The sequence below is a fragment of the Equus przewalskii genome, chromosome 12 (assembly GCF_037783145.1).
Source record: "Equus przewalskii isolate Varuska chromosome 12, EquPr2, whole genome shotgun sequence".
In the NCBI taxonomy this organism is placed as follows: Eukaryota; Metazoa; Chordata; class Mammalia; order Perissodactyla; family Equidae; genus Equus; species Equus przewalskii.
In genome coordinates, this window is record NC_091842.1 from 42,168,325 (window position 1) to 42,188,762 (window position 20,438).

At 55.5% G+C, this 20,438-nt stretch overlaps 1 protein-coding gene across 3 annotated transcripts in view; it reads right to left on the reverse strand.

The window, feature by feature from the left end:
* Nucleotides 1-14,883, reverse strand: part of RAB40C (RAB40C, member RAS oncogene family) — a 28,104-nt gene extending 13,221 nt beyond the window's left edge. The window contains exons 1-2 of one of the 3 annotated variants that reach the window (XM_070567201.1): nt 14,657-14,883; nt 13,865-14,078 (exon numbers count right to left, since the gene is read on the reverse strand). In XM_070567201.1, the coding sequence (XP_070423302.1) occupies nt 13,865-14,006 (142 nt within the window). In that variant the 5' untranslated portion in view covers nt 14,007-14,078; nt 14,657-14,883. Of the gene's footprint in view, nt 1-13,864; nt 14,079-14,185; nt 14,296-14,656 lie in introns of those variants that run through there. The other 2 variants (XM_070567199.1, XM_070567200.1) reach the window with 2 other exon arrangements.
* Between the last annotated feature and the right edge of the window lie 5,555 nt (nt 14,884-20,438).

Here is a 20,438-nt window from a genome sequence, read left to right on the forward strand (position 1 = left end):
GCGGGAGCAGCCAGGGTCTCCCCAGGTGGAATGGACTTGTGCTCAGCCCTCGACCATGCCTGATACTCCCATACAGTAGACCTCCTGTGTCCCTGCTGGGTGTTGCCAAGCCATTCAGCCCCCATCCTGACACCAACTAGTCCTCTTTGCGCTGAGTTCAGAGGGGCCTGGGGGCACAGGGTGCCAGGTCCAGGGCCACGGGGTCCCTGCCACGCCCTCACAGCCCAGGCTTCAGGTCCTTGCATTCAGCATGGCAATGGCGCCACCTCCCACTGCCACCCCTCTCTCCTGACCACTCACACTAGGCTCTAGGGATCTCTTTTCGATCGTTTCAGTGGGGCTGCTGAGGGGTGTACCAATTCACTTGACACAAATGACTGCGTAAATCCCCACTAGACACCAACTAGACACCAGGCATTGTTTGGGGAGCTGAAGGGGCTCATGTTGCTGCCCAGCTGTCCCGCACCTGCACCCAGACCAGGAGCTGCAGCGGGTCCCCCCAGGGAGATGTCTGGAATGCGTGGGGACATCGTCTGTTGTCGTAAGCTCAGGAGGCACAGGCCAGGGACTCCAGGTGAACCACATGCACGTGACCGCTCTGCACCACAGGGAACCGTCCTGACCACCACCGATGCTCCAGGCCCGGCCAGGTATCCACACTGGGAAAGCACCTGTGTGCCCACTGTCGCACCACGTTTTGCAGGGGGGGCACCCCTTGTGAATCACAGGAGACTGTGTTTTAGTTTGTTCAGAATTTTGAGTTGCTCACCATTTTGGAAAAAAAATTACATCACCCATAGAAACACCCGCACCAGGTACATTTTTACTGCCACCTCCTCAGCATCTAGTACAACTGTACCCAAGCGCTGACAAGCGCTGGTCTCAGAAAAGCCTGATGTGCGAGGGTGGCGCAAGGTGATGGCCTCCTGACACGGCCCCACCGCCTCGTTGGCCTGGTGTCCCGGTCCTTGACAACAGCCGAGGTGGGCGGAGTGAGGCAGAGCAGCTGGCTGGCTCCAGGAAGTGCTGACGGAGGCTGAAGGAGCAGGGACATTATCATCACCTGGCTGCTGGCTCTGCCGCCCTTCAGAGGATTTCACAGCACGGAGTCAGAGAAAGGAGGTGGAGGAGGAATGGTAAGAAAAACTCATTAGAGTTTCAACTCTCTGGAACATCACTGTGTTTCTCACAGTCGCCCACACCCTGGTGATCTGAGGAGTTCACCAGGGTACCTCCTCCTGCCCTGGGACTCACCTGACCAGTAGGTGTAAGCAGAGTTGTGGGGACCCACAGGAGGAAGGCCAAGCACTGGGCAGCGCTGACCAGAGGACACCACCCTCTGTTTCCTCCCGGCTTTCCATGCTCAGGAGTGGGACGTTTGCCACCTGAGTGGGGCATCCATGGCCTTGTGGCCAGCCTGTCAAGAACAATCTGGTACAAGAGCCACTCTCCTCGGGCTGGCTCTTCTCCACTCAGGGCCCCACAGCAGTCGCTCTGCAGGCCAGTCATGGAGTGGAGCTGCAGCAGGAGCCACTGGATGGAGCAGGCTGTAAGCCACACCTTCCTCCCCCACTTCCCTCCTCCAGAGCTCCCCGGTGCCCAGCCCTGACTCAGGTCAACAGAACCCCGAGAAAGTCCATCTTCACTGCACCCCAGGAAGTCACAAGGTAGTTGGGGCCAGGGGAACAAACACACACAAAAAAGAACCAGAAATTCTCAGCTGTCCGCTCAGACCTGCCCACTCAGCCTTATTCTGGGTGTGTAAATCAAGATTGCCAGATGTTTTTAAATTCGATTTTCCACTGCTGAGAGGGAGCAGGGGCGGGTCAGAATGAAGGCCACTACGCACAACCCAGCTGACCTCTGGGTGAGGGCATTTCCCACACACCTGTCCAGACTCAACTCAGACCCACCTGAAGGGGACACGCAAAGAGGGACACTCCCCGCCCAGAGAGCACATTCACCGCCACTTCCTTTTCGTCTGAGGTTCCAATCTTCACGGAAGAAAGGGCATCGTGTATAATTATCCAGTTACTTTCCAACATAATTAAAAGCCACAAGAGGACTTCTAAAAAATTCCTAACAGGGCCAGCCCCAGTGGCCTAGTGGTTAAGTTTGGTGCACTCCACTTTGGCCGCCCAGGTTTAGTTCTGGGTGCAGACCTATATGGCTCTGTTATCAGCCATGCTGTGCTGGCGGCCCTCATACTAAAAAATAGAGGGAGACTGGCACGGATGTTAGCTCAGGGCAAATCTTCCTCAGCAAAACAACAAGAACAACAAAATTTGTAATAATGAACAAAAAATGAGTAATAAAAGACTGGATTAAGAATGAAATAGGGTCCAGCCTCATGGCTTTGTGGCTAAGTTTGGCATGCTCCGCTTTGGTGGCCCAGGTTCAGTTCCTGGGTGCAGACCTACACCACTGGTCAGTGGCCATGCTGTGGCAATGACCCACATACAAAATAGAGGAACACTGGCACAGATGTTAGCTCAGGGCTAATCTTCCTCAGCTAAAAAAAAGAAAAAGAAAAAGGAAAAAAGAAAGAAGGAAACAGACAATGCTAATTGATGTCTTTCTTTACAGCGTTTAAATCAAGCCCCTGAAACTGGAATGCCAGCTAGTGTCTGAGGGAAAGGAAGCCATTCCCAGCAGGTTCTTCCTGCTGTGTGGCTCCCTGATGGGGCTGAAAGTGCTCCTGGGTACCGTGGACCACAAATGCCCTCACAGCCAGGCAGTGACCCACCTGAGCCAAGGTCACCCAATGATTTCATGGAAGGCTCCAGCAGCAACATGGCCCTTTGATACTGGCAGGAGATGCCGCTGTGTTGAAAGCCCAGGTCGTTGGTTTTCTACGTAGAACTCCCAGGTCTCACCTCCTGGGAAGCATGGCCCCAGCCAGGCTGTCTGAACAAGCGATGTGCACTCCGGTGTGTTTCCAACAAAGCATCCAATGCGTAATGCGAGGATGCCACCCCAAACCCAAGACCGGCAGCTGCTGTTTCTTAGTGTTACTTGTTAGGGAGAGAAAACGAGCTCCCACCAAGTTCCCAGAGACAGACGAAAAGCAGAGGAGGATTGTCTGGGTCTTCTAAGAAAAAGCTTCTGTATGACAGGTGGACATGCAGAAGTGCCCAGGATCCATACAACAGCCGTCCTGGCAGTCCCAGGCGCAGGAGGTCCTCCTGGACATGCGTTTGGCCCAAGGCACCTGAGACGGTCCTGTGGGCAGGTTTCTCCCTTCCTGGCTCGATAAAGAAACTGCCCCATGGAGAGGCCCATATAGCCAGGAACCAAGGGTGGCTGGGTGCTGCCAACAACCACGTGAGCTTGGAAGGGACCGTGCCCCAGTCAGCACCTGACTGCAGCCTGTGAGAGACCCTGAGGCCCTGTGAGGACCCAGAGAGGCTGTGCCTGGATTCCCAGCCCACAGAAACTGCGCGTTAATAAGCGGGCACTGTTTAAGCCACTCAGTTTGCAGTAATTTCTTTGTCAGCTCAGGCTGCTATAACAGAATACCACAGACTGGGGAACTCATAAACAACAGAAACTTATTTCTCACAGTTCTGGAGGCTGGAAGTCCAAGATCAAGGCACCAGCAGATTTGGTGTCTGGTGAGTGCCTGCTCCCTGGGTCACGGATGGCCGACCTTGCTGTGTCCTCATGTGGCAGAAGGGCGAAGGAGCTCTCTGGTCTCTTGTATGAGGTCACTAGTCCTATTCACAAGGCTCTACCTCATGATCCATCACTTTGGGGGTTGGGTTTAAACGTGTGAACAAACATTTAGTCCACAGCAATAACTAATACAGCAGTATTACCAATACTAACACAAACAGGCACTCCTCTGAACAGCCACTGTGCCCACAAAAACCCATGGAAGCCAAACAATAAGAACTTTCATGAGGGTGTGGTGGGCAGAATAATGGCCCCTCAGAGATGTCCATGTCCTGATCCCTGGAGCCTGTGAACATGCTTCCTACAGGTCAAAGAGACTTGGCAGATGTGATGGGGCCATGAGGAGAGAGGAGAGAGGATCCTGGGTTACCTGGGCAGGCCCAAGGTCATCACGTGAGTCCTAAAAGGTGGGGAGCCTTTCCTGGCTGAGTCAGAGAGATGAGAGGGCAGGAGGAGCAGAGATTCAAAGCCTGGGAGGGCCCTGAGCAGGTTCTGAAGATGGAGGAAGGGAAACACAAGTGAAGAGTGCAGGATCTCCAGAAGCCAGGGCAGCCCTGCGTTCACAGCCAGCAAAGAAAGAGATCTCGGTCCTACACCCACAAAGAACTGAGTTCTGCCAACAACTCAATGAGCACGGAAAGAAATGTCCCCTAGAGCCTGCGGCAAGGAGCGCGGCCCGCCAGCACCTCAACTGCTGACGTGTGGCCCACAGAGCCACAAGGTAATGCGGCACAGCAGGGACAGGAAAGGAGCACTGAGGTGAAAAGCAGCCAGAGGCTACTTAGTGAAGCACTATGTATACTATAAACACACTGGATGCAAACTAAAACTCCATCCGCTGGGAACGGTTACACCACAGAAGGGGACCCACAGGACTGAGCGCCATACAGCTGTTACCGAGACACAGCCCCTGCCCACCAGCACGGCTGAACAAAAGCAGGACGTGGAGCGAGCAGGACTCTCACACCCTCCTGACAGGGCAGAGGCTGTCCACCTGCTGTGGAATATTGTCTGGCGGTGTCTTCTCAGGCTGAACACGCGCACACTCTACAGCCCAGCAAGCCCGCTCCTCAGGGGAGCCCCAGCAGAAACGGGCACTTCTGTTCGCCAAAAACCTCTATGAGAATTTCACAGGAGCACTATTTAGAACAACCCGAACATGTAAACCACCCAGAAGCCCACGTGCAGAAGAAGAGATGAACACACTGCCCAACTCACAAGCAGAACGTCACAACACAGAGACGGGAGACTACAGCCACACACCAACGTGGCTGCATCTCAGAAAAGGGAGAGAGAGCCAGACACACAGAGTACACACTGTGTGACTCCATTCACAGGAAAACTCCAGAAGTGCAAATTCGTCCGTCACATAAAATCAGCAGCTGCTAGGCCCGGAGCAGAGGGGTGGGCTGTAGAGAGCGGGAGGACTGAGTGTGGCGATGGGTCCTCAGGTGTGCCACCTGCCAACACTCAGCGAACTTCAAATGGATACAGGTTTCTGGTACATAAATTACACCTTCCTAAAGCTGAGTAAAAGGAATGCAGAGCAAGGGGAACTCTCAGGCATTGCTGGTAGGAATTCAAGACGACAGCACAGCTTTAGGACACATGTGTGACCCAGCAACACCACTCCTGGAGCCATGTCCACACAAGGATGTGGTGCATGTGTTTCATGCCACTGAATCATACACTTACAAATGGCCAACGTGATAAATATGCATACTTTACCACAAAAATAAATTTTTAAAAATTTTTAAAGCATTTGTACAAGAATGTTCATAGCAGCATTATTCACCATAGCCAAAATCAGGAAATAATCAAAACTGTATGGATAGGTAAACAGATAAACCAATCGGGGCATATTTGTGCAAAGGAATGCCGCCCAGGAACAAAAAGGAATAAAGTGGTACGTGCGACATGAATGAATGTCACATACATCACGCGGAGTGAACATGCCAAAGACAAGGAAGGCCACATTGTGTGCTTCAGTTCACAGGAAGTTCTGGAGAGGCCAAAGTAACCTCGGTGACAGGATGCAGACCAGGGGGGCTGGGGCTGGGGCCCGACTTCCCAAGGGCCATGGGAGAACTTCTGGGGAGGTGAAAACATTCCCTATCTTGATCAGTGGTTACAGAGGCACATACATGTGTCAGAACTCAACAAACCGCCCACTTAAAATGGGTACATTTTACTGCATGTAAACTATATCTTGATAACATTAATTTTTACAAAACGTCAACCCACAGGGATTGACCTGCTCTTGGAGTTTGGATCAGAAGGCCTTTCGATGATGAGGGGCTGAATTACCCTCCCAGATGGGTCTGAATACAGATCAGAGCCCGATGCAAATGCCCATCCCCTAAGGTGCTGACCACACGGACATTCTTGGAACAAGGACGATCTGCTGGCCCCAGTGCCTGCTCTTCAGCGGCCGAGGTCTGCCACGACAGGGCACACAGTGCCTGCTCTTCAGCGGCCGAGGTCTGCCACGACAGGGCACACAGGCCTGCTGCTTCAGCGGCCGAGGTCTGCCACGACAGGGCACACAGGCCTGCTGCTTCAGAGCGGAGGAAGGGGGTTGCCTGGTGAAGGTGGGAGAAGGAGCCGAAGTTATCTAGCAAATTTCAAAACGCCTGTCTACACCGCATGCTGGCTCGCGGGAGGGCCTCTAGGGCCATCTGTGGACTGGTTTCCTGTGAAGGGAGAGCTTTTCCTTAATGCCTTAGAAACCAGACCAGACCAAAGCAAAGCCAAGCCTTCTGCCTTCCATGAAGAGCAAGCACACTCTGCACGCAAAACTTAGTGAAATATGGAACGTTAAAAAAAAACAAAACTACTCGTAACTCCAACACTCAGTGATAACCTCCATTAATGTTTTCATGTATTTCACTCCACAATTCTCTCATTTCACATACATTTATACACCATATAATTAGACATACTTCTTTTACCACTTAACAAGATATCAGAGAATTCCCCATATCACTGAATATTCATGAACTATTCCTCCACACCAGCAGTTTTAAAAGCTGTATAAACCTCACTCTATGAAGAGACCATATTTCCACAGCTGGACCCTGAGGCTGTTTCAGGTTTTTCATTTTAATTAACAAAAACAGCCTTGTTTTTCTCTAGTTGCGTCCCTGCTATTCCGCAGGAGAGATTCCTAACTACTGGTCAAATGGGAGGACTGTCCACGGCTCCGGATACGCAGCGCTGAGTCCCTGAGAGCGAGCGTGACATGCACACCCCTGCGTCTACCAGACATCCTCCATGACGAACTCACAGGGAGCATCCCATTCCATGTAATTTTAAGGTTAAACATCTTTCCACATGTTTTTCATCAGAATCTCTTCTCTGAGGACTCTGTGTGTGGCCTTGGCCAGGTGAGTTCAATGAGGAAATACTCCCAGTAACGATACCATGACCAAGTTATTACCCCTCATTGAGGGATCTGGTCACTGCTGATCTGGACCCAAATCAAATCACTTTCCAGTCCAGTGATCGAGAAAGCTGTGCGTCAGTGTGTGACAGTGGGGTGTGTGAGCGTGTGCACATGTGTGGCACGCACCCAGCATGGCTGGCTCCCAGGGCGACCGCGGCAGCCTCTGCATGTTGACGAAGGACCCTACCTGCCCCACTGCACCGAGATCTGTGCTCAGGGACACCTCTCTCCTGTCCAGACTGCGTGCATAAGAAAATGAGATTCAGCTCCCGACACCTTCCAGTGGTCAGACCCCGGAAGAGAGAGGCTCAAACAAGGGCACACAGCAATCAATACAAAATAATCGGGTAAGACCTGGAGCTGCGCAGAATGAGCACCATGCTAGGCGGCACTGGGCCCAGTGCCGGTACCCGGGCAAGGTGGGTGGCGGTTAGAGCTCCCACCTCCACAGTGATGTTTAGACCTAAACACAGTTCCTCGGTATTCTGTTAGGTGTCCCCGTATGCCTTCAGTCACTCAAGGCTGTACAAAGCGTCCTAAGTCCCAAAATTGTCACTTACCCTATGACCCATCCCCCGAGCAAGGTGTCACACAGACGTGATTAGCAGGCAGTCCCCCTACTGTGGCCCAGGTGACAGACAACTGCTGCCCAGGAAGGTCCAGGCTAGCGACAACCCAGCTTACGATCCCAAGAACCGCCAGACAGAACGCAGGCCTGCCTCAGCCACAGCACTGTCACCCAACCTGGGAACCAAAGCAGTGTGTTCTGACCCACCTTCATGACTTTCTGAGCTCACAAACACGTGTTTATCACCCAGACGAGATCTCCGTCCAGGGCTGAGACTAACTCACTTGCCCAGAAATCTGGCACCTGGCTGACTGCATTTGGACACTTTCCAAAATCTGTGAAGTGCCTGCCCATTTCCAGTACTTCCATTCTCTGTTCTTCCTCAGAGATGCTGGGACACCCTCTCTCGGGATGGGGACATCTCTCTCTTGAGATGGGGGAACATCCTCTCTCGGGATGGGGACATCTCTCAGGATGAAGACGTCTTCTCTCAGGATGTCTCAGGATGGGGACAACTATTTCTCAGGATGGGGATATCCTCTCTTGGGATGGGGGCATTCTTTTTCGGGATGGGGATGTCCTCTCTCAGAATGCAGACATCTTCTCTCTCAGGATGGGGACGTCCTCTCTTGGGATGCTGGCCTCCTGACACCACGCCCTCTGCACTCCTTCTTGATTAGACCTTGACTGGACCACTCCTCGCCTTCCCTTCCTCCTCGCAATCCTAAATGCCCATCTTTCTGAGCACCCCATCCTGCATGAATCACTTCCCTCTTACGCATCCTAGCCAAAGGGCCATACCACTCTGCTATATGAATACCTAGAGCCTTGAGGGGCCGAAGCTCATGGTCATGCCCCACCGTTCCCGCTCATGTCCTTGGGTCCCCACCACCACCATCAATGCTGGGTTTACACAGTCACCTCTGTCCCCCATCTCTCCTCTACCCTCTGAAGAACACATGTCCACAGTCAACAAAGTACTCACTATGCTGATCCTGGAAGAAGAGAATTGTGCACTGTGGACATCAGACTTTGCTTGTCAGCTCGACGCGAGCATGATCATAACCAGACAACCTCAGCTACCTCCTTATGCTCAAGGTTCAAGTTCACTTGATTCACTTGTGTTTACCCTCATTCCGACTTTCCCACCCTAAGGATGACCCCACACCCCCAGTCTTAGCTCGGCCAGCCCCTTTCCTGGTCTCTGTCACCAGCTCTCACAGTCCTGACATCCTCTCAAATACCCAGGACGGTAAATTCAGTCCCACAAGTCATCTTCCTTCCCTTCTCACATTCCTTCTGCAGCTTGCTCCAAGCCAGGTGCTGGATGCCGGGACCTTTCGCCGCTCTCTCCAAATGCCTGATGGAGACGCCCTGACTGATGTGGCCCCACCACACCCCATCAAGAGGCGTGTCCCCCACTAGGTGCTGCCCACTCCCCAGCCTGGCTCTGACTCCAGCCCCTTCTCCTTCTCCTCACAGGCTGCAGGGCCTCAGATCAGTTAGGGGGACAGCTTTTCAGGGACCAGCAATTTCACACCTTGCCAATTACAATTCAAATACAACAGGAGGCAAAAGTGTCCACAGGACCCTTCCCACCTATGTCCCCAACTCCCTGTCAGGGATTCCTTCCTGGAGCACAGTTCTATTTATCATCCAAGCCATGAACATTCCTGCTGATGGGAACAATGACAGTACATGTACACAGCACGACACAGCAATGTCATTGCAGCTGCACACCCCTGCCAGAGTGAGCTGGCTCTGCGCTGTTGCTGTTATCTGCTTGAGCTTACGGCAAGTACTAAAGATTGAGGAAAAAACTCAAAATTGAAAATATCCTACCTACTCAACCGTTTCCTGAAAATCCAGAAAAAGCCACACCAGTCCAAATTATAAATCAGCCTAATTAGCAGCATTTGAAGCAGATATTGAACCCTGTCCTTCCTAGCCTGTCATCCTCTGAGGGAGGGGTGGGTTGACATTTACACCACAGAGAGCAAGGGCCTCCGACAGAGGGGTAGATAGGAGGAGTCCTGCCACATGCACAGATGGGTCTGAGCACCGCCTTTTGTGGCCTTCTGGAAACGGGTGGCTTGCTGCCCTGGCTGGTGGCTGACCCAGGGAGCTCTCACGGTTTTGCTTTGCTGGGTGCAGCCAGGGCAGAAGCAGCACAATGAAGGGAGAACAAATGGGCCTCTGACTGGTCCCAGGCCCCAGGGCAGAGGGAGGAGGCAGCCCCAGAACCAGGGACAGAGGTGCCAGGAGGGCGAGAAAGTACACGGAGGAAGGAAAGAGTTCAGTTTGAGATGCACTGAGGACATGAGAACAAAAGATATGGGAAGTGCTGGAGAAGAGGATTGTGGTCACCAGAAAGAGGAGCCAGGTACAGCGGGGAGGTCAGGGTGAGGGTACAAGGGCACGTGGTAAGAAGAGGGTCATCCTGGACAATCCCAGTGCCAGGCTCCTGGCGGCTCCGCTCTGATTGAGGAAGGCTAGAGAAAAGCATCAACCAGGAGCTCAGTGGCCAGCCACCAGCCCAGGGCCAGGAGAAGGGGGTCAGGCAATCAGTACCCAGGAAGACAGTGGGAGCAAGGCCTGTGCTGCCCGTGACGGATGCAGGTTCTCAGCCTAAGCCTACTTCCTCATCTGTAAAACAGGATGATGACGGTGCCTCCCTTGCAGGGTGGCAATGAGGACCAGACAAGGAGCAGAGCAGAGGAGGAGCTCAGCACCAAGACTGGCACACATCTCGTATCTGCCAAAGGAAAAGCAAACTCCAATAATCACCCAGAAAATGGGTGAAATCCAGGACATAAGCGCCCAACCAAGAAGAGAGGAAGAGAAGGGACTGAAAGGGGCTGCGTGGTGACTGAGTGACGAACATCAGGTGGCCGCCAGCACAGGGACGTTGCACACAGGCTGCTTGTTCACTTAAAACACACATTCAGTTAGCACCTCCTGTGTGCAGTCTCATACTAGCACTGGGGACAACACAACAGACAAGACACCAACAGTACACAGTCCAGAGACACATCCTGACTCGGGAAAACAGCATGGGGAGCGTCCAAAGATGCAGTTTCCCCTGGGTTTGGACTGAGGACAGAAAACAACTTCCGCCAGGTGAGAACAGACATTTGTCCAGTGAAAAACAGCACAGCCGGGGCTGCAGGGAGCTCCAGCCTGGCTGCTGGGTCGCTGACACAAGCCCTGGCCCACACTCTGGCAGGCTAGGGGTGCAGACACATAGCTTCCTCCCCCCATGGGCACAGCAGGCATGTTTGGTCCCACAAACACAAAAATAACCAGCAGGTCCCAGACATCAATCACTGCAGACCTTGACGCTTGCCCAGCTTTGTCCACACCCATCACAACCGCCTCACTCCTCCTACCTACTGGACCTCATTTCTCCCCTCCCTGCCACACCCTGGGCTCAAAGGACACGAGCGTCCTATACACTCAGCAACATGCACCCCCAGAGGAGCAGAGAGAGATGGAATTATGCCCACCCTCAAGTCTTCCAGGACGTGGGCATATCGACTATAATCTGTATCCTGTTGGCCCTCAACCCTCACATGAAGATTTGTTGGAGCCGAGGCACAAAGGACATAACTGCCTTAATCGAGGATGTTCACTACCCTCAGGAGAACTGGACCAGGCCCGTGCACCACAGCAGGACGCCTCCTGGGCTCTGAGGTACACCCAGCTTGTTGCCTCGGGGTCAACATGGACCTACCACCCCAGAGTCCCAAGCGCCCCAGAGCAGAGGCAGATCTGGCAGTGCACTCAGGAGTAGAAGCTGCTCACAAAACACTCGAAGCTCCTTCCTGCCAACTCTTACACCTGAGACTGCTTGCTGCTTCTGCTCTGGAGCATAATTCCCCAGCAGATGGCCCCAGGGGAATCTCTACGCAAAGTGATCTTCTGCTCTGTCCCAGGGAGAGCAAAGGTCCTTCCCCTCAAACCACGGCTATGTATTAAGAAAAGGACATCTCCTCCCGAGATGAAAGCTTCCAGAACTACGGAGGCCTACAAACATGGCGTGCATCAGCATTACCAGATGCCAAGAGCCTGCTGTGGGCTGCCACAGGTGTCGGCACCTTGTCATATATGGCTTGTCACTGCTTCAGGTGCTGGCGCTAGAAAAGGCCAGTCTGATGACTCACATGTTTGTGAAGCTGGAGAGAGCGACATGCACTCACGTACCTGTCTGAAGAACAAGCTAGACAAGACTTCAACGCAGGTTAGCAATCTGGTTGGTCCAAAGAAGGAGGTTTGGTTACACGCCCTTCATGGGGTGGGGACCTCCCTGCCACCACAGGTTATCTGCTCCTGGTTAGAGGAACCATGCAAGTTTAGGCCGAAAACAAGAAGCCTGGAAGCATGCTGAGGACTTTTAACAATAAAGAACAAAAACAAATACACATATACCCTTTGTAAGAGAATCAGAAATTAAAAACTCCTGAATATCACAACTCAAATTCACAAATTCACATGATGTCAAATCCTGAGAACCAACTGCTTCAGAGCTTCCATGACCCGCAACATTCTCCCTTAGGAAGACCTCGGAGAAGCAGAAAGAAGTGCTCTCCAATCCCCCACCTCCACTCTGATAAACAGCACCGGGCCCTAGGGTCAGGAGCTGATGTCCTGACCTCATGCTGCGCACATGTGAACCTCGACGACCCCTAGGCACAGGTGGCCTGCAGGGCCCGGTGACTGTGCTCCGGCCCCAGCAGCACATGGAGCCTTTCTGAGAGCGGACCTGCCTCAGCATTCTGGCAGAGGACCCTCCACTGGACCAACTCCCTGAGAGTCTCTGACATCGCCATCTCCGGCATGTCTCCACGTTTTACTCAACACCAGTGCCGCTTCGGTCAGTGTGTCACAGGAAGTGTGGCAATGCACCCAACCTGACAGAGAGGACGGGAGGTGGGTCCTCTCTCTCCAGCTAGTGGCTCTGTGTTCCCTGGGCACTCACTGCACCCGGCTAAAGCACCTGACAGTGAAGCTGAGCTGACGCTCAGAAGTGCAAATCATCATGCCCGAGGCAACCCAACCCGTCTCACGCTCTGCACAACACACACCGCGCACTGGCACTGCGAGCCTGCCAGGCACGGGGCTCCAGGAAGCAACACTGCCCCTGGGAAAGCGACTCAACCGCCCACTGAGTCGAGAAGAACTCCTCCAACAGTCACCGCCAAGTATCCACTTAGGTGGCAGGGACAGGAGAGCGCCCGGCTAGAGCCCAACAGGAACCCTCCTGTCACAGCCCTGGGGGGGCCTCAAATCTTTCCTCTCTCACCTAAAAACTAACCCGGGCTCTTCCCTTCTCGCCCTCGGAGACGTCTCCTCCGAGCTGGGGCTGAGCGCACGCGCCGCGGGAGGCGGGCAGCACGGACCTGGCGCAGGTGCCCACTGCTGAAGCTGCTCCAGCGGGAGGGCGTCCAGCCAGACCAGGTAATCCAACCACCCCGACGAGCCCTAAACGGGAGAGTCGGCAAAGGAGCGTTCACGCTCTCAGCTGCCCAGGGGCAAGCGGTTCAGCAAAGAGCCAGCGCGCAGAGCGGTCAGACAGGACCGACGGCGCCCAGGAAACAAGGCAACAGGCGCCGCAGAGGGCAGGGCTTTAGGAAGTAACATCGGCCACAAAACACGGCACCTCCAGGAGCCTGGACGCCGCCTGTGATGAGCAGGGCGCTGCCTCTAAGGCGACACCCCTCGCGGCGGGGACCGGCCCAGTGCAGAGGGGCGCCGGCCCCACACCTCCCCGGCCACGTCCAACGCGTAAGTCGAGGCAGGCGCAGACGTCGTCAGCGAGGTGCATGTGCTGTGCACTCTGATCAGGGGCCACAGAGGCTGCCAGGACGCTCAGCAGCGTCGCGCACGGGGCGCTGTCTTCCCGCACGCCGGGCCGACCCCGAGCACTGAGCGCGCCCGTCGGGGACAGCCAGCCCCGGAGGAGCCGCCCTCTGCGCGCAGGCGCCCCGGGGCCGTGAGAACCCGCCGGCCGCGCCCGCACCGCACCCCCGCGCCCCCCGGCCCGACAGCCCCGCGCTCGCACCTCCCCGCCGGTGTCACGCCCCGCGGGGGAGCCCTCCGCCCTCGGCAGCCCCCGCGCAGCCGGTCCCGCCGCGGACCTGCCGCCTCCCGGGGTGCGGGCGGGCGGCGGCCCTTACCGTTGCTGTAGGCGTACGGGGACTCGGCCGCGCCGTCCTGCAGGCTCTCCAGGATCTCGCCCTTGCCCACGTCGCTGTCGCCCACCAGCAGGAACTTGAGCAGGTAGTCGTAGCTCTTGACCGGGCTGCCCTGCGTCCCCATCCTCTTCACGCGCGCGCGCGCCGCGCCCGCATGCCCCCGGCGCCGCGAGCACGGCCACAGGCTGCGCCCGACCTGCGGGGCGGCGGGGGTCGGTCAGCGGGGCCGCTCGGCCCGGGCCCGGCGCCCCGACCCCCCCGGACTGCCCCGGACCGCCGCCCGCCGGCGCCCGCCGCCCGCACCTGCTCCGCCGCCGCCCGCCTCACCTCCGCGCCGCCGCCGCCCCGCCGCTTCCCGCACGGCACCGCGCAGCCCCGCCGCCCCGCCCCCGGCCCGCGCGCCGCCATTGGCCCCCGCCACCCGCCCGCCCCTGCCCATTGGTCCGTGTTTACGTCCGTCACGACCGCCCCGCCCCCGCCGTTTCCCACACAGCGCCGCGAAGCCTCCGGTCGCCCTGCCCCATGGCCGCCTCCACGTCGTCGCCATTGGTCGTCCGTCGCCTCGCCTCCCGCGGCCATTGGTTCGCGTACACGTCCGTCATGACCGCCCGTCCCCCACCATTCCCTACATAGCGCTGCGGAGATTCCGGCCGCCCCGCCTCGTCGCCGTCGCTATTGGCCAACTCGCCCCCCATTTCCCCGGAACCACTGGGCAGACCGCACGTCGATCACGGCCCGCTTTCCATTTCCCCCCCCCCCGCCACACACGCTCACCAATCAGGAGCTTGGAAGTCCAGGTTGTTTGCATACGCCCCCTTCCTTCTCGCAGACGCGGGCAGGATGGTGGTGGTCCCCGGGGTGAGGTGGCGCGGCCACGTCCGAGAGGACAAAAGCCCTAGCAAGCTGCGGCCGCTGCTTCCGCAGACACCCCAGAGCAGGCGCTGTGGCCCCCGGAACTGAGCTCTCGGGAGCCGCCCCCTCCTGGGCGGGGGCGTGGCCCTGGCGGGGCGGGGCGAGAGCGGCCAATGGCACTCGGGGGGCCGGGGGCGGGACTTCCGCGCGCGGCGGGCCGGCGGGGCTGCGGGGCGGGGAGGTGTGGGAGCGGGGCGGGCGCCGGGGCGGCGGGCGCGGTGGCCCGCGAGCTGCGGTCGCCCGACCTGTGGGTCCGCCCTCACCCTGCGGGGGCCGTAGGTCACGACACGGCGGTGAGGGCCTGACGGGCTGGAACCTCGGGCTCCGGGGCTGTTGCTCTGCGGCTGGGAGATGACGGCAGCACGGGCTGGGAGCGGCCCACCCAGGCTCAGACCAGGGGGCGACCCGGGAGGGCCGTGGTGCCTCCGGCCGTGGAGCGCTGCGGCTTGACCCGGGAGGTCTCCAGGAGGACGTGACTTTGGGGGTGTTTACAGGCTGGATGGTGTCAACTTAAAGGCAAATTCGTCTCTTATCCCATCTGAGAACGAGTTTATTTGGGAATAGTCAAAAGAATTGTAACGCCGGATGTGCATGCTATGGTGCACCATAGGCCAATCCGGAAAACAAACGACGGAGCTGCCTTTATAGAGAGAAAGAGGGAGGGGCGGGGCTGTTCTAGAGGATAGTCCATTGGGGAAGAGTGACAGTTCAGGGTGGGGATGGCTCCTCATTGGCTGGGCTGCAGCGTTTCTCATTGGCTGAGCTGTTGCCGGGCAGGGAGAGAAATCTTCCTTCAGTAGGAAAGTAGTTGTACTTCTGCCGGAGATGCAAGTGTCCACTCTTTGTTTGTCTTACCAACAAAAACACAGGTTCATTTACCCACTGCACAGGAGGGCCAATAAATGGAACGTCAGGCTTGTGGCAAGGAAAGAGGTTTATTATTGAAAAGCAGCCAGACAAGGAGATGGGAGTTAGATCCAGCGAAGGCAAAAGGTAGAGGTTTTATCTGGGGTTTTAGGTAGGGGAGCGAGAGCATGTGCTGGGGATTTAGGTAGGAGAGAGGGAGCGTGTGGCCTTGCTGGTTGGTGCCTTCCCACCAGCCTGCGTTTGGCCTTGAAGACTGAATTTCTTTTCCCTTGACTGTCTGGACTTCTCTGGTTAGTTTTCACCTTCAGCCTGCGTTTGGCCTTGTGAGGCTGAATCTTGACGTCTGGACCTTGACTTCCTGGAAAAGACAGCTCACTCATATACTAGAAGGGACAGAAAGACCTGGTTAGTTGTAAACAACAGGTGATTATGCTGAACATACATAGCTGCAGTTATCAAAGCTCATCTCAAAGTTTTTGCTCCAGGGAAGACTTTAGCTCTTCCTTGTGGGTTTCATTTGGTGTAACTCACGATGTGCGATAGGGGTGACAGCTCCCCCTACAGGCCTTGCACAGCTTGTTTAGTAAAGGTTTCTGGTACTAATTTCCACAATGGGTGATTTTTCTCAATGGGCAAAGGAGAAGTATGAAAAGCCTGTGAACACATGTGAAGATGCAGTTTCACTCTGCAAAATGGAAATTAAAGCAAAATAATACTCTTTTCACTTGTCAGATTGGCAACATTGCTGTGGGCCATGATGTGAGAAGAGCTCTCTGGGAGGGAGGTTGGACAGGCTAATAATTCCACATCTCATTTAGCCTGGAGAAGTCCTCAGAAACGAGACCAAAGAATTTCACTGCAGGGCTGTAGTGACGGTGAAAGTTGGGGAACCATCCAGAGTCCCTGACAGAAAGTTGTTAAATCAGCCAGGTTCATGCAGTCCCCAGAGCCAACACGGCAAGGTGCTGACAACACCAAAGTGAGAGAAAAGCAAACGACAGCACAGTCTCTCCAGTAGAATGCCAATATTTATGCTTAAAAGAAACTAACACATCATTTCATTCTAGATTTACGTGTAGAGAAATGTAATGCGTGTGTAGGGTAAGATCTGGAAGCTCACCACGGGGACAGCATCTTTTCCTCAGGTTGAAGATCAAGGGTGCCTTTCTCTTCATTGATAACATTTTTTATGAGAATATATTCACATACAGCACGTAACTAATAATAAGTAACTCAAAAAGTTAAGCATAAAAATACCATATAACGCAGCATTTCCACTCCTAGAGAATTGAAGATATACATCCACGCAAAAACTTGGACATGGATGTTCATAGCAGCCTTATTCACCATAGCCAAAAGGGGGAAACAACCCAAACATCCATGAGCAGATGGATGGATAAACCAAATGTGGTCTGTCCACTCAATGGCTATACTCCTCCAGGAAAGGGAATAAAGTACGTGCTGCGTCCCATTTATACGAATCATCTAGAACAGCCAAATCTATAGACAGAAAGTAGATTAGTGGTTGCCAGGGCCTGGGGGAGGGGGCAATGGTGAGTGAGTGCTTAATGGGTACAGGTTTCTTTTTGAGGTGATAAAAATGTTCTAAAGTTGGTGATGGTCTCCTTCTTGGCAAAGTTACTAAAAATCATTCAATTGTGCACTTGAAATGGGTGAATTTTATGATATGTAAAATATGCCTCAATAAAGCTATTAAAAAGAATAAGTTGCCAAAGCTGAGTCAAGTGCAGCCCTTACTGGATCAGGTGCTGAATGCTACTTGCTAGGGAAAGGCCCCACAAGAGTTAGGGCTCCCTACAAAGCAGATCTTTGCAGAGGGAACAAGCACATTGTCACAATGACCACACCCCAGTGCTGTGCTGAGGACAACCCAGCTGCACCTCTTCCCAGCAGGCAAGGAACAGGGTGGCAAGAACTTTCCTCCTAAGCGGGCACTGAACCTGGGCCGTGCCTCCAGCAGCAGGTGGTCTTCACAGAGAGCAGACCTCTGCATGGGCAGCACCATGCTGGGTGACCCCGAGCCTTTACTGGGCAGCACGCCGTGTGCACATTGCCGTTTTGTTTTGGCTCAGGGCCTGGGAGCTTCCTGAGGAAGTGGCCCCTCTGTTGGGTGGGTAGCACCTGGTGAAGGAGCTCTGGGCCTTCCTCTTCTGCCTCAGGGGGAGGCCCTCCGGGTGTCCTCCTGGCCCTCTGGGGAAGCAAGAAGTTGGGACGCTCAAGGGCAGAGGCTGGCCAGGGATGGGCAGGGCATGCAGCTCATGACGGTCCTGCCTGTGCGCTGGCTCAAGCCATGTTCTCCCCCCCCAGGAGTGGTCATTCTCTGGACACTGGGTTACAGCGGGCAAGCCCCGAGCGTTTACAGAAAGGGCACATCACCCACAACACACAGTGCTTACAGAAACAACAGCCAGCCAGCAGAGGCTTATGGGGTAGGGGCGGTACCAAGTCCCCGAGGGGACAGGAATTGAGCATTGACTGGAGCAGCATGCGGGAGCTGGCAGCAGGTGCTTGTCCCCCACCTGCCTACTCCAAACCTCGACCTGGCAGGTAAGGGAGGGCTCTTGGGGGTTGTCAGGCCAGGCATCTCCTGCAGGGGTCCCTGCACCCAGCCTTGAGCCTGCCTCTGACCTGGCCCTGCCCTCTCTGCTCTGGAGTCCCCAAGGCCCCTCTCCAGGGCCTGGAAGCACCAGGGTTAATGTTTCCTTCTTGGTTTCAGAGGCTGCCCAGAAGGGACAGGGGCTGAAAAGCTATTATCGTCCCCTTCCAGAGAATTCAAATCAAAATCACCCTTCGTACTCTCAGGACTTCCCCTGAACGGGTTCCCGCAGCCATGGCCCCACTGCTCAGTTCTCCGTCGCCCAGGACAAAGCAGGGAGGTGGCATCAGCACACAGTGAGCCTTTCCAGCAGCGCCTAAGGATCAGGCACCACCATCCCTGCCTCGTAGGCCAGCACCTGTCCACAGGGCGTGATCCTGGGAGCAGGCTCCATCCACTTCCCGGCAGGGGCTTGTGGTCCTCCCCCGGATCCTGCACTGCTCCTGTCTCCTCTGACCTCTGACCTCCCAGCCTCAGAGTGGAAAGGCACAGCAGGAACCCGCAGGGTCTGGGGCAGCGGGGCCTAGTGGAGGGCGGGCCTAAGGGGTGCCATTCCCTGGTGTCCAGGAGGCCTATGGACAGAGGAGGTGGCCTCCCACACAGCTGCATGCTCTTTGTAAGGATGTCTTGGGTGCCACTAGTCCTAAGCCTGGCCCCAGGGACCAGGGAAGGGACAGGACAGCTTCCCTGCCGCTGAGGGACCTTAGGCCAAGGACGAAACAGCCCAGAACAGCCTCTGCTCGTGAGTCCTGGGTCAGCCCTGCTGAGGTGCCCACGTGTTGGGTGGTCAAGGGTAATTCTAGGCACGTTCAAGGCCTGGGAAGTGTCTGAAGAACACTGACAGTGCCCCTGCGGCTCCCACACCCACTGGCTCTGGCTCTGGGTGAGGATGGGGCCAGGCCTCCAGACCCAGCCTCTGTCCAGGTCGGGAGTGGGGGGACAAAAGGAGAAGTCTGGGGGTCTTTGCCCCTCCCCTTGGGGATACTCACGGCCTCTACACTGGGCCCCAAGCCCTCTTCTCCAAGAAGGGTCTGGGGGTCACCCATTGAGGCAGACAGACCTTAGCCCCGAAGCTCTGTGCCCAGGCTCTCTGGGAGCACCCACAAAGGGTTCAGTTACTCTGGATCCCCCAGCCCAGGCCTGCTGCCAAGGAGGCCCCACTACAGTCCCACAAGGGGACAGCAACTAGTGGGCCAGAGGGTGACAACAGATGGAATACTTACGTGGTCACAAAGGTCCCCGTACAAATTACTTGTTAAAAGGAAAAGCAGCTTTGCAGAGAACCTGGTGGATCAAGTTAATGTCACCAGGATGGACAAACAGATACCATGCGTTCCCCAGGATGATGCGCTGGGAAAGACACAGGTTTACGTTCTGTTCCTGCCAAGCGCATGTGAGCTGGACCTTCTTGAGTCACCAGAGGAGCCCCACGCGGGGACACTTGACTGAGTATCTTCTAAAACGTCGGTGTTGCAAGACACCAAGACTGCTGTGGAGAGCTTGAGGCTGAAGGGCCCTCAGGACGGGCGCCTGGGAGCAGTGGGAGCGTGGCCCTGGACCTGCTGCAGACGGTCCTGGGGACATCCGAGCAGGGTGGTCCTCCCCATGTGGCATCCCCAATTTTCCTGACCGTGCTGCGGTCATGCAAGTCAGTGTCCTTGGCCTTACAAGATACACACTTAACATTTTAGGGGTAAAATTAGGAGCAACTGATGATCAAATGGTTCAGGAAAAAATCGAGTATGAATATGAAAAAGCAAATGTGGCAAAACGTTAACAGTGGGGAATCTGGGTGACGGGCATTGAGAAATACCATTATCCTTGCTATGTTTCTGTAAGTTTGAAAGTACGTCAAAATAACACGTTATCAAAAACAGGAGAAAGCTGGTGGGGAGGGAACTGTGGGGCTCAGACCTGCTTGCTGTGTGGCCTTCAAGCCACCGTCCCTCTCTGAGCTTGTCTCCTGACTGTATGTGAAGGCAGTTCTCTGTGAGTAACCCTGAGAGGGGAAAGCCCATTTCTCAGGGTGGCCTGAGGCTCAGCCTTGGAGGAGGTGCAGCACAGGCTCCGCCCAGGTCCGCACAGCAGAGGCGGTCACAGCCCTGGGGGCAGGGGGCAGGGGGACAAGGGGCCCACAGGAGAAGGCTATCTCTAGGCAAG